A 13,927-nucleotide genomic window follows, 5' to 3' on the forward strand; every position below is an offset into this window, starting at 1 on the left:
ATTGGAAAGAAACAACACCAGTGGCTTCTGATTTCAGAGTTAACACAAAGAACGCTTGCACTGTCGGAGTCCAAGAGGCCTTGCCCGAAAGCCCGGGAAGCCCTGAGCGGCCACGGCCAGAGTCACGCTCTCCCCGACTTGATTAGGTTTTGTCCTCGGAAATGGCTCTAGGCCAGGACCGGCACAGGCCGGGCTTCCTGCTCTATCTGTCTTCCCCGTCATGCCTGATTTCTTGTTTCTGTTTCTTATCCAAATTTGCCTTGCCCTTAGGAAAACCTATGACTTAGCCCCAGCCTTCACCGGGTGAGGGAATTCATCCAAAGAAGGCAACAGAAGGTGTTCCACGGTAGAAAGATCGGCTCTGTCACTGACACGGTGATCACTGTTCCCTCTCCTGCTCTTTCCTGGCTGTGTCACAGGCCCCTTGTTTCCACAACCTGTCACTTTGCTCTTTTTCTCTGCCCACTGGCCTCCTCCAGGAGTCCCCAGAGAATCTGGGTAGGTCTCCTTATAAGTCCGAACTACTGTCCAGCAATGGACGGCTTTACCTACCATTTCTTGAAAAGGAAAAAAAAAGGGAGCTGTAAGGATGTTCCCAACAGATAGATTCTCTGTTTGTTTATTTGCATCTTGCTCTTCTTTGCCCCCATCCATTCCAGACTGAGGAGATAGGCTCCTCATTCTCAGCTCGGTGCGCCCAGCATGCACAATGCCCCCCTGCACGGGCCGTGAGCACACGGCAGTCGCCTCTCAGTCCAGCTGGCTGACACCCTCTGCTCACTTCTCTCTGCTAAGTATTTCCTGCTACAGCTGAAAATTTCCAGAAGAAAACATGTGCGACCCAGAAAGGAACCGAACACAAAGTCCCTGTGGAAAGGTCTGGCGCTGAGTAGCAGAGGCCACAAACAAAATATTTTAACTGGAACCAGGGGGGCTTGGACGATCTGACAAATGCCCTTCAAATGAGGATTTGGGAGCTCTCTTTGAACATAGTTTCCACTTGCCAATTGGGACTTAAAATAACAGGGTCAGCCCCACTTCATTGAAATTTGTTTTAGAAACAGAACCTAATTGGATCACAGAACACAGTGGAACCCACCCTCAGACTGAAGCCCAGTAGCCCAGAATTCTCTCCTACCTAAGAGGTCACCTCGGATGCTCCCTTCACAAGAGTCACCCCTTACCTGGTGGTTGAGCCAGGAGCTGGGAATTTCTGGTCGTCCCCGATCTCTCAACACATTGTCCTTCATGCTTTCGACGCAGGGGTGCTCCCGCACCTTGGAACCAAAGGGAGGCTCATACTCTTTCACTTCTGAGAAGAAAGCAGACAAACAAAGGGCCATTAAGGAGGGTGTGTGTAGCTGGTGGATAGGAGCATGTTGGGAGGTCTGGTTGGAAGGCATGAGGCACTGCGGGTCAAAGTGTATCCATGATTGCTCTGAGCGCAGTTGTTCATAATCGTGGGTTAAAACAGGAAGGAAGGGGTGGTTGTGGAGGGAGCTTGAGAAGTATTCCACAAGTGACCACTGAGTGTTTGCAATGTGCCAGGTGTTGGGCCAGCAGCTGGGGACAGAGTGGAGAGCGAAACCAACAAGATCACCAAGCTTACATTTTAACACAGACATTCTCAATGGGGCGATGTTGCTCCAATGGAGCAAAACTGGTTCCTGGGAGGTCAAAACAGGCTTATATATTATAATGCTTCATAGCCCCGCAAGGGTCCATAGTACATCAACAGATTTCATATGTGGTGTTAGAGCTCATAGCAATATTCAGTCTAGAAAGGAAATTCTGATACATGCTACAGCACGGATGAACCTTGAAAATGTGAGGCTAAGTGAAATAAGCCAGTCAGGAAAAAAATAAATATTGTATGATTCCACTTATATGAGGTACTGAGAATAGATTAATTTATAGAGGCAGAATGTGGAACAGTGGTTGCCAGGATGAAGAGATCGAGGGCTAGTATTTAGTGGGCTATACCGTTTCAGTTGGAGAAGGTAAAAAAGTTCTGGAAATAAATAATGGCAATGGTTGCATAACATTGTGAATATATTTAATGCCAGTGAATGGTACACTTAAAAACGGCTAAAACTGTTTATATTATGTATACTTGCATGGGAATTAATGATCAAGAAAAAATGTCGACAAAGGCTCCTCAGGATAGCAATGATCAGGGGGGAGTTTGCAAAATGCTGTTTATTAAGATGACAGAGGGGAGAGATGTTAATAGCATCAACAGACAAAATTTTAAAAAGTACTTTTCCTTCCATGAGACATGCTGTAAAGAAAATAATAGAAGATGATGCCCTTTGCTAGGGCTTCAGGTTTCAACTAGGGTCAATTTCTTTATAGAAACTTCCTTGAATATCCCCCATGCCACCCCTGATCAGATGTCCTGGGCAGAGCTCTGGTGCAGCATGTGTTATATTTTAATATAATCACCTGCTTATTTGTGTCACCCAACGAGACTGTGAGCATTTGAGGGCAGATTCAGAGTTCCTCGCTCATTCTTATATTCTCAGCACCTGTGAGAGGGCCTCCCATACAATAGGCTCTCAATATACATTTGGTGAATGAGTGAGGGAATGAATGAATGAGTAAGCGAATGAATGAACTGTAGATCTTGTCCAAAGTAGCAATGCATGAACTCTGGATATTGACACAGCACACTAATTCAAGTGGGCGGACTGATATACACGTCAGGGAGGCGCAGGACGGAGACTCCACTACAAAAACATGTTTGAGCTAAAAGGGGAGAGTGGGCTAGATTCAACATTTTTCTCCCAAGGAAGTAGGACCTTTGGCCTATAGCTTTAAAATAGTCCTACTTAATGAGTAAAACTTTCACTCATTCATCCTCCCAGGCTAAGAGTTGAAGAAGCTTTCAAAGCAAAATGACATTTTGAAAAGGGATGGCTTGTTCTTGTTTGTTTGTTTGTTTGTGTTTTCCCCCTTTCCCAGAACCCTGCTTGCCTCCTTATCTCCTTCAGCCTCACCCAAGCAGGGCAGGATGTTTTCTTTTTGCATAGTTTGAAATACAGAGAAATTTGGAATGAAGGCCACCCATCAGAACTAGATGAGCACAAACCACCCTTCTGTGTGTCCACAGCATTTAACCCATACTGGTCCTGGGCTGGGATCTGAATTTCGATTTGCATGCTATTCCTATTTCTTTATTCCATGCTCTTGCCTTCCACCAAACTATAAGTCCCAAGGGAGAGGCTGCTTTGTGTCTTGCAATTGCCCACCTGGTGCCTAAAATTGTGCCTTATACATAGTAGGCTTTCAACCAATATGAGATGGGTTGAATTCAAGCAAAAGCAAAGGACTGAGAATCAGCGTTGGTTTCCAGTAAGGGTTTATTCTGAACTAATTCTCATCATTTATAAGATGGAGGGACTGGATTGAAGGATGTCCATGTCCCCTCCAGAGTTACCTTGTAACCCAATCTATTCAAATAGCATGGTACCCTCAAAGTGCCATGCCTTGAAGTAGGTATACTATACTATACTATATTATACTGTATTACACTCTGATAGCATTTGTATATAATCTCAATTGCTCCCTAGATAATGTATCAGTGCACTGATGCTCCATTTCCAACTCTTTTAGCTGTCATAGTTGGTGTGGCTGGCACCCTACCCAGACCCCTTCACCCAGCTGAGAGCGCCAGACTCCAGATGCCTGCTGCAGGATTTCCGTCCTAAGGGCTCACATCTTTACCATTCTCTCCACAATTGCCCTTGGCCGATGTGGGCTGCCTACCTTGGAGACTTCCAGAACATGACAGCCTCACCCCCAGGGGCAGCCTATAGCCAACGGCAAGTTAATGTGGGAGTTTTAAGAGTCTAACCCTCATGCCCAGAGCTCCCCACAAGATCAGGCTGAGGCTGGACCTCTCTCGAAACTACAGGTTTTTGAGCTCCTTCCTCTTCCTGCTTCTCTCACCCACACTCTCATGAGACCTTATTCTCACCGGGTCATTGCACAAATATCTTTGTGTTAGACTCTGCTTCTGGTAAAGCTGGCCTACGACAGCTGTCAAGGAAGTACTTTCTCCTTTCTCCCAAGGTCAGCCTCTTACCATCCGAACCTTTGCAAAGCCACCCCGAGGAAGCCTTGATGTGGCCTCTTCTGAAGAAAAGGAAAGTATTAGCCCATCAACGGTTCCCACAGCACGAGGCTCAGGAAGAGGGAGGGGGGTGATCGCAATCAGGGGAGAAAAATGCTGGGATCAGAATGAATCCCAGGTTTTGATGCCATGGCTGAGATTCCTTGAGAACAAAGAAAAAGTCTCCATTGTGGGGATTATAACCCAGGGACAGTTTAGTTCATTTGAAGCCCTAATCTTCAAAGTCACAAAAACCACAGCAGCTACTTTGATGGTAAATTCTATGGGGCCCATGGGGTATGGGTGAGAGTTGGGAGAAAATGGGACTGGGCAGCAGGTATGGGAATGTTTTTTTCTCTTAACAAAAAGAAGTCATGAAGGCCTCGGTGGAAAAGGAGATAAAAGCAGTAATCCTTTCCCAGAGCAAAGAGAATTTTAACCGCATTACTTCCGACTTTTCCTTAAACCTTGGCAAGTTGTGAGATTCCCTAGCACTCCTGGGGGATACGAGGCCTGCTCCATCTTTGACTGTGGCAGATTGTCTAGGGAAAGAAGGTCAAGGGTAGCCAGAAAGGGGCTGGCAAAGAGACGGACTCCCTGAGCCACACAGGGAGAGCATGAATCGCTGAATCTCCTGCCTCCTTCGAAGTTTAAATGAGGCAAGTCTAGGATGATCATCATTTCACCCAAATGGGCAAAATCCCTTGATACTGAAACGGTCTTTCAGGTTATGAACGGGGATGAGGATTTCAAGTACGTGCATGTTTTAAGCTGACCTTTCTTCCACTCTGAGAAAAGGTCTTATTTATATAACATATATTCTCTCAAACATGTAAGTTTGTTTTTTGTCTTATTATGAATTTCTGCAGTTCCTCTTCCTTTGCTCTTCCCCCTCATCTTGAACATCCTGCTCCCACCAATTTTCTTATCGCGCCCTCCCATGGGTAGAAAGGCGACCTAATGCCCGTGTGTGTCCATTCGCCTCTCAGTCACTGGCCTCCCGCCCGACTGTGGGGTCACGAAAGCAGCTCCAGGCAGCGCTGCCTTTCCGTTTTCCCTTCTGCGGCTACAGAGGCGATGCTGTTCTCTGGCCTCCATCAGGATGCGGAGGATGACCGCTCACAGACATGGTGCTGGAGGCCATTTCCTGGCGCCTCCTCAGGTCTTCTCAGAGTTCCTCAGAACACCACGGAGACTTCAACTCAGCGGGAGGAGGTGGCCACAGACCCCTGGGTGGAAGCTTGAACCCTCTAGAGGTGGCAGGAAGCCTCTGCCAGCCAGGCGGGCACCAAGGTCCTTCCTAGGACAGAACCTCACCCACTGAAACCCAGACAGTCCTGGGGGATTGGGCAGAGCTGGCGACTGGCACAAAGTTGGTTTTCAATGGCAGCGTGCTCCCCTCACTCCAGTCCTCCAGAGGCTGAGATGCTCATCCACTTCGGCAAAATGACTGGGGCCAAAGTACATGTCTTTTAGCCCTGTTTTTCATATTGCTTCTCAAAGTCTGTATATTTTAGAAAATGTAGGCTGTGAAAAACTACAAATTCATTAAATAGACAGGTAGAGACAAAAGCAAATCTCTCTCCACTTCTAACCCCCTGGTTCACAAAAGTGGCTTAGTTTGAATGGTGGGATTAAAAAGGATTTAAATTTTTTCCTTATTGTATACAGATCAGCACTTCCCAATCTATTTTTTTTTAATTAAAAAAAAAAAAAAGAAAAAGCAGGCGTTTTGTCCCCAGTTCACTGGGGACCGAGGCTTCGGTGAAACATGTTACACGTGAATTACAAGAATGCATGCCACTTGGGTAACAAGGCAACAGCACATTGTATTGTTACCAAACACCTACTCTCGGTTTCTGTCCTTATATTGCAAACTTCAGGCAACCAGTTTGAGGACTATGAACCTTCCACAGCATTGCTCTACGTGTTTTGCAAGGAACAGGAGTTGCGTCTTGACAGAGGAAATGAACACAAGTTATTAAAGATATTTTATGGGTTTCAAATGAGTCAGACAGAGAATAACGAAGAAGTGTCTTCAGAGATGCGATCCAACACCTCGTGTTACAGTTGAGAAAACTGAGGCCAAAGAGCGCGCTGGATTCCGGGAAGAGCACTCAGAACTGCCGACTGTATTACTGTTACTCTGATGAAATGGCTTTGCCTTTTTAGGAAGCTTGCAGGCTTTCCCCTCTCTACCGAGCATTTCGGTGAGCCCGTTCTCCCCCAACCAGAACAAGCATAGCTGGGAATATGCCTGTCACAAATGTGTCCCTCGTTGCTTTGGCTAGTCGCTTCCCACCCTATGACCCCAAGAAGGGGAACTTCTGAGACCTGGTGGATGTTATGGTTTATAATTTCTAAACAAGCTATGCAAAAAGCCACTGATGACAAAGGGCACCCCTGTCCTTACTGTTCTTACTTACTGACATTAAACCATTTTGGGGATAGGGAAGTCCATGAATGGGCGGTGGTGGAGGTGGAGGAGACGGGACTGTGGCATTTTATGCCATAGGCACCAGATCGAGGCATGATTAGCAACAGAGTTAATGCAGTACTTCCTAGGGTTCTTCTCTGTGCCTCTGATCAAACGATGCCTAGGCTCAGGCCTCCCTTCTGGGATGCCCCGCAGAGGAAGCAAGTTAAGGGGTGAGTGGGATTAGTTCAGAGTGCTAGCCCTGCCTAACCTATAATGAGAAGCACTCTTTAAAAAAAATTGGAAGTGCCCCTAAGAAGCAAAGAGCTTAGAGAGGAAGACTGAACTTAGCATGTTAAAAAAAAATAGTGCTAACAATATGCATCACCAGTAGGGGGCTTCTCAGATCTGTTTGCCTGGCTCCATTATAAACTAGACGTGAGGACTTGGAAAAGGGTTGTCTACACTGTCTGCCTCAGTTCCCATACCCACAGAATCCACCAAATAAGAATCACAGTGTCCTTTAAGTCCTCCATCATTACTTAGTATGGTGGTCCCCCTTATTCAAGGGAGAGATGTTCCAAGATCTCAGCAGGTACCTGAAACCATGGATAGTATCACCCCCTCCCAACATATGTGTGTGTGTGTGCAATTCATTTTTATTAAGTCAAGAACTTTCAGCTCTTCACTCAAAGAAGGCAATCTTCATCTTTCTTTGGCATATCCAAATTGCCAGCATCACTACTCTTGTGCTTTGGGGCTGTTATTAACCAAAACAAGGTAAACTTGAACATGAGCCCTGAGATACCAAGACAGCAGGTCTGATCATCCAGAAGGCTTCAAAGGGACCAACAGTCGAGAGAGCGTAAACAACGTGGATATGCTGGACGAAGGGATGGTTCACATCCCGAGCAGGACAGTGCAAGATTTCACGTTATCCAGAACACTGTGCAATTTAACACTTATGAATTACTTCTGGGATTTTCCATTTAATACTTTTGAGTGACTGTGGATAACTGAAAGTGCAGAAAGTGCAACTGCGTGCAGATGAGGGGGACGATAGTGTACTGCCATAGGACCACTGGCCACGCAAACTGCTGCATTGATCCTCTTCATTCACGATGGGCAGGCTGGGAGTTCACCGCCCCAACTTGCCCCAGGCGCAGCCCTTAACCAAAGATAAACACCCAGCTTCCTCCTGAGTTGGGGGGTGTGATGCTGAGGATCGTGTTCAACGCTGCACCCAGGGTTCCCAACAGGGTTAAGCTCCAGCTGTCCGCCGTGGAGACCTGCTTGACAACACGCCACTTATTGGCTTCCTTCCCCTTTGTGACTCACTTCCCCATTCCCTTACTGGCATTTCCTGAGATCTATTCCCAAATAAACGACATACACTCAAATTCTTGTTCTAGGGTCTGGGACACCCACCCCAAGGCAGATGCCCATACGGTAGAGTGATTTACTCAGACCAAGTCCAAGTGCCCATCCCCCCCCCCAGACTGTTTCCCACACCAGGTGAGTGAGGCGCAACACCTCAGTGCCTTCCGGAGAGCCTCAAACAACATCTTTCCCAAGAATCTTCTTTCTTTCACTGCTTGAGAACAACTTGTTCTTCTTTCCACCTTCTTTCCCTTCCCCTGCCTTTCCTGGCAGTCTTGTCATAGACAGAAGCTCCCTCCCCCACCCTCCTCCACTCCCAGGCCCTCTCGGCTTACTTTAATTCCTCTCAGAAGGCTCCTAAGAGAAACTACGCTCCTGTCTCTTCCCAGCTCCGCAGCACTGGGAGGGCACGTCTCTGGGACAGCAAGGATACTCTTCTGAAAGTCAGCATCTGGGCCCCAGCTGTTGCTTTGATTGTGGTTCCAACTTCACAGCGAGTGAAGTTGTTGACAGTTTTCCCCGAAGCAGGGCCCCGGAGTTTTTATATCTGCCTTCCAAATTAGACTCCCCTGAAATCCAGGAAAATGAAGTGCTTCCATCCTGGTCCTTGAAGTCTGCAGACCATCTCTCCCACCCTCTTTTTTTTTCCCCCCTTTTCTTTCTTTGTGATGCATTGGTACTTTTTGTCTGTCTCACAAGACTGCAGGGAGCTGACAATACACTCAGGAGCCCTTCTCCAGGTTGTGTTTTTCCTCTTTGTTAAATACTCGCTCAGCTGTCGGCTGTGTGTCCGCTTCTATTCAAAGGCCTAAATGGCTAGAGGTTTAGGGGTTGGTCGGGCTTGTGGGCTGGTTTTGGCTGGGCCATCCCTATTGAGCCTGCCGGGCCAACAGGGGGGCCCTGAGAGGGAAAGTCAATCACTGGGATCTTTCAGAAGCGAGGCTGTCATTGAGTATCCTCCATGTGTGATTGTCTTGCCAGGTATTTCCAGAAAGGCTTGGTGTCAAGGCCAGGATGCGCAAAACAGTACTGACTACCCTATCCATAATAAAAATAATGGCGATTATACCTGCCATTCACTAAACACATGTACTCAATGTGTCAGGCCAGCATGGACTAGGGCCTGTGGCTTAGAGTCAGACCATAGGGCTTTGATTCCTCGATCCACAATTTTCCCCACCTCCAGAAGCCTCTGTTTTCCCATCTGTAAAATGGGGCTAATAACAGTGCATGCTCCAAAGAATGCATGCTAGGTTCAACAAGCGGATCCATGAAGCATGTGCTCATGTCATGGTAGCTATCACCCCTTTGTGTTTTATTACGTGAGCAAACCTACCTCCACCAGAAAGCCTTTTGCTTTTGACCACTGTCTTCAATAATGACAATGTATCTCTTGAGCTCCTGGGTAGAAATTTCTGCTAATGAAGTTGTACAAATTGGCTTCAGAATGGTGTTATCATCACCTGGGTGCATCTTCTCACCTGGTAAAAGTGAGAATTCCCCAATGGTGTGCTTTATCAGTGCTGCTCTGCACAGAGGAAAGGCTGGCTAAAAAAGGGGCAACTCAGAGGATGCTCCTGGGTCTTATCTTTCCTTGCAGAGCTGACCTGTCCCTCCTTGCCTGACCCCACTGCCACACTCCCTTTAGCTGGCATGAGCATTCAGTCTCCTGTGCCCCGCTGCCTTACCTTCCTGCAGTACTAACCACTCTGAAATGCACTTGCCTGCTGTTTACAAGTCGATTTCAGGGTTCCAGTCCCAGGAAACATGAGACAAAGGCTGGAAGTGAGACCTAAAAAATGTCCATAAAGATGATTGCAGAAGGAAAAGAGTGCTATGTGCAGAGAAGCCTAGAGAGGCAAGCAAGGGCTGGCTCACACCCACGTGAAGAGTTTGGGCTCAGCCCTAAGAACAGAATGGACTTGCTCAAAGGCAGGAAAACTGGGAGCTCACATTCTCCTGCAAGATTGTCCCTCGCTGCTTAGTATCCTACTTCATTCAGTTAGATGCTCTCCCGCTCAGAGTAAACTAAATGGAATGTCACTTGCCCCATGGTGTGAAATAAAATATTGACCTATCATTCCTTATACTGAGGTAAGCATATTCCACATTTCCTTTGCAGAAATGAGACTGGTGATAAAAAATCACAATTGCATATGTTGTATTTCAAGGGACAGAACAGATGTTTAAGCTCAAGGAAAGCCCATGTTCATCCTGCCCTCTCTCTTAGATCTGATCAATTAAAGCCCTACATCTACTGGAGGGCATGATTATTGATTTTCTTTGTAAGGTAAGAACTGTGTCTGCATGTGTAAATTTTTAAGAAGTAAAGGAGACAAAATCAAAGTCTGGTTCATCAGTAAATTACATGCTTCTTGAGAGCAAGACCTGCCTTTACCTGTGTGTTTCTACAGGAGCCAGGAGGGAACCCATTTGTCTTCAGGCTTTATACACCTTCCAAGAGATTCTCGAAATGTAAACGGAAAGTCTGAAATTAAGATGAAGCTAAAAACATCTGTCTTTAAGGTCTTTAGGACATACCCCAAAAATGCTCTTGAAAGAATTTTAGAAAAGGACTTAATACCTGATTAAAAAATAAAAAGGACTTCATATATGAATTCACACATTTAAGCAAGTGAAGGGCTTTCTGTTGGACCCAAATGACGATAGAGAAATAACTTTGGTTTTTGCAGACCGAGCAGAGATGGAAGAAACAGGCCTGTGGGCTGAAGATCAAACAGCATGAGAGCTAGGATGGCCTCTTTCCGGTTCCCCAAGAGCCGTCTGTCTGTTCTTACCTTGAAGGTTATGAAAGGCTTTCTGAGGTGAGCTGAACAAATGAGATCCTGTTCCTTGGGAAAACTTGTTTACCCTGCATCTGTTTTTAGAGCTCATCAAAGTTGGTGAACTCTGTTCTTCCCCATTAGCCCGAGTTCCTCCACACTCAGCAAATAGCAACAGGAAAGGGCTTCATCATTGATAACAACGAAGGCAGGGAGCTCCCACTTGGCCCTAACAAGCTGGCTGCCCTGACAGCGAAAGACAGAGAGACACCGTCTCCCGCTCATGTTTATGGAATAACGGGTTCGGAAGGATGGGAAAGATGCTGAAATGTAGGTAAATTTATTCTGACAGTGACAACAGCATCATCTCTCCCACAGCTCATACGGGTCTAAGGATTCATTCTGGAACTGTCAAAGCTTTCAAACAGAAAATTATTCTCAGCAGCTGAAACTTGGTTAAACAAATTTCACTGTGCAAGGAAAAAACAAGTTACTTCTGAAAGTGCTGTGGGGGAAGAAATCTCAGGCAGCAAACCCGAAAATGACAGCGTCAGCTGGATAGGAAGTGCCATCCCCGTGCAGGCACCATGGAAACCAGGGATGGCACAGCAAGGTGCTCAGGGGGCACCCATCCTGAAAAACTGGCTAAGCATGTTCTAAACAGGACGAAAAATCAAGATCCAGAAAGTGTGTCAACCAAGTCCGCATTGGGCAGAATGTTGGGTAGGTGGGCCCAGTGACCAGTGCTGCGGCCACTGAAGCAACAAAATAAATAATGATAATATTGGATACCCACAGACTAAAATAAACATCCACAACTCCGTACTGATATGAATACATAATTAAGTAGGTAAATGACAGGGGGTGGTGAAAAGAAGCACAGGTATTCCTTACAGTAAAATATCTATAATAAACACAGGAGGAGTAAGAAGAATAGAAAGTCACTGTTAGAAAAACATTACAGTAATAATTGTGGTGGGTAAGAACTACTCATGGATCCTAAAACTAGTAGGTAAAATTATGATAAGAAACAGGTCTAGAGTCCTGACTATGCATGTGTTTAGTGTCTTTGGAAACAGATCACAGTGCCTTCACATAAGATATGTATTATTTACAAATAAAAAAAATAATTACAGAGAAAGAAACCTGGCAGACACCACCTACACCAAGTGATCAAGGTGGACAGCCCCGATAGGAGGCCCTGAGAAGGGCACGGTGTCATTTCTGTGGTATTCTTGCCCAAAATATACTTTTTAAAAATAACATAATTTTGTATATTAATTATAGCTCAATTTTTAAAAAGATTTTATTTATTTATTTATTTTTAGATAAAAATAAATTTATCTAAAAATTTACTTAAAAAATTTATCTAAAAAATTTATTTAAATTTAAAAATAAATTTATCTAAAAATTTATTTTTAGATAAATAAAATAAAGGAGATTTTATTTCCCTTTATTCTATAAAGGGAAGGGAGAGAGAGAGAGAAGAACATCAATGTGTGGTTGCTGGGGGCTGTGGCCTGAAACCCAGGCATGTGCCCTGACTGGGAATCGAACCTGCGATGCTTTGGTTCACAGCCCGCGCTCAATCCACTGAGCTGCGCCAGCCAGGGCCCAAAATATACTCTCTTAATCTAATCATGAGAAAACATCAGAGAAACCCAAAGTGAGAGACCATCTATACAAGAACTGGTCTCAATTCTTCACAAGGGCAAAGGTCATGAGATGCAAAGGGAGGCTGGTACCTGCCACAAGTCTGAGGAGACGGAGGAGGCATGAGCGTTAGATGCAGTGGGGGATCCTGGATTAGATTCCGTTCCAGAAAAACCATGGCTGGGGACTGGGGACTCTGAATAGGTTCTGTAGCTTAATTAAGAGTATTGTACCACTGTTAACTTCCTGTCTTTGCTATTTCTGCAACTATTTTGCAAGTCTACAATTATTACAAAACAAAGAGTTAAAAATAAAATTGGAGTCAGTGTGGCTTGACTTAATAGTCAGCCAGGACCATGTTGAGATGCATAAACTGATGAGAACTACTGGGAAGAGAGACTCAGGAAAGCAGAACATGATGGGGACCTCAGCCATTCTCATGTCCAGAAAAATCAGGCGACAATACTCTCTAAAACAATGACATCTCTCTGCAACCCTGATAAATGCCGCATTCCTCACTAACCTCTCGAGCTAGGTTTTTCAAAACTTAGAAAAAAAACAACAACATCAAACCACTCTGCTCATTTTGCCCAACATAGGAAAGTCACATCCATAAAAGTAAATTTTTAGTCAACTCTATCTCCCAGATCTTATAATTCTGAAAAAACTAAACACACACACTCATAAAATCAGATACTTTTCTAAATATTATCCATTTGATAAGTAAAAGTAACTCTTACATTATTAGTGTTCATCACCTGCCAGATATTTAAATATCCATGGAGAGATATGTTAAGAGAAAGAAGTAATTATACTCTAAGAAAGGAGATGGAAAACTTGATACTCCAAATATAGCTTTCAGGCGAAAGACCTAGGTTTTGCGCTTTTTAGCACAACTTCAAATTGTACAGTGATGGCTGTATACTACCAGTTACCAACTGGCTCTCACTGCGGGGCTGGCTCCTTGGTACCCCTAGAGTCATGTTTGAAGCAAATAACACGACATCATTTTGCAGGCACATCCACCATGGCCCCAGGACGGGGGTCCATACATACCTCCCACTGCATTGCAGCGAGATGTCATTTCCCAGAGCACCAGAGCCATGGAGTAGACATCCGTCTGCTTGAAGGACTCGACATTCTCCAAGTTCATCCTGGACTCCAAGACTTCTGGGGCCATATATCTCGCAGTTCCCACCTAAGGCACAAACACAAACATCGAGGCCCATTATTTCATTCCAACTGCATTTTCATTTTCGAAATATAGCTGATGTTTTCCCTTGTCTGGGCGGATCATCTTCAGAAAAGCACAAGGCTTTTAAAAATAACAAGACCTGCACAGAAAGGGAGAGCTTATGTAATTAGTTTTAAAAATAGGTGTTCTCTTCCTGAACACCCTTTAAATAATATAAACAAAGCATGCCAAAATAAGGAAATGCCAAACCCCAGAGCAGCCTTGTTGGGATCCGTGATATATGTCACCGTCTTATACAATAACATCCTTGCAGATAACCTGGGGACAACATCTGTGATACTCTACACGTTTACTTTTGCTTTCGCAAATTAAATATTTTTTCATTC

At 45.1% G+C, this 13,927-nt stretch overlaps 1 protein-coding gene across 2 annotated transcripts in view; it reads right to left on the reverse strand.

Moving 5' to 3' along the window:
- TGFBR2 (transforming growth factor beta receptor 2) overlaps nt 1-13,927 on the reverse strand; it is an 83,246-nt gene that overhangs the window by 4,266 nt on the left and 65,053 nt on the right. For both annotated transcript variants that reach the window (XM_045856750.1, XM_045856749.1), the window contains exons 5-6: nt 13,403-13,544; nt 1,185-1,312 (exon numbers count right to left, since the gene is read on the reverse strand). In XM_045856750.1, coding sequence (XP_045712706.1) covers nt 1,185-1,312; nt 13,403-13,544 — 270 coding nt within the window. The remainder of the gene's footprint in view (nt 1-1,184; nt 1,313-13,402; nt 13,545-13,927) is intronic.

Source organism: Phyllostomus hastatus, unplaced genomic scaffold (genome assembly GCF_019186645.2).
Source record: "Phyllostomus hastatus isolate PE091 unplaced genomic scaffold, TTU_PhHast_1.1 phas_scaffold_129, whole genome shotgun sequence".
NCBI classification, from domain to species: Eukaryota; Metazoa; Chordata; class Mammalia; order Chiroptera; family Phyllostomidae; genus Phyllostomus; species Phyllostomus hastatus.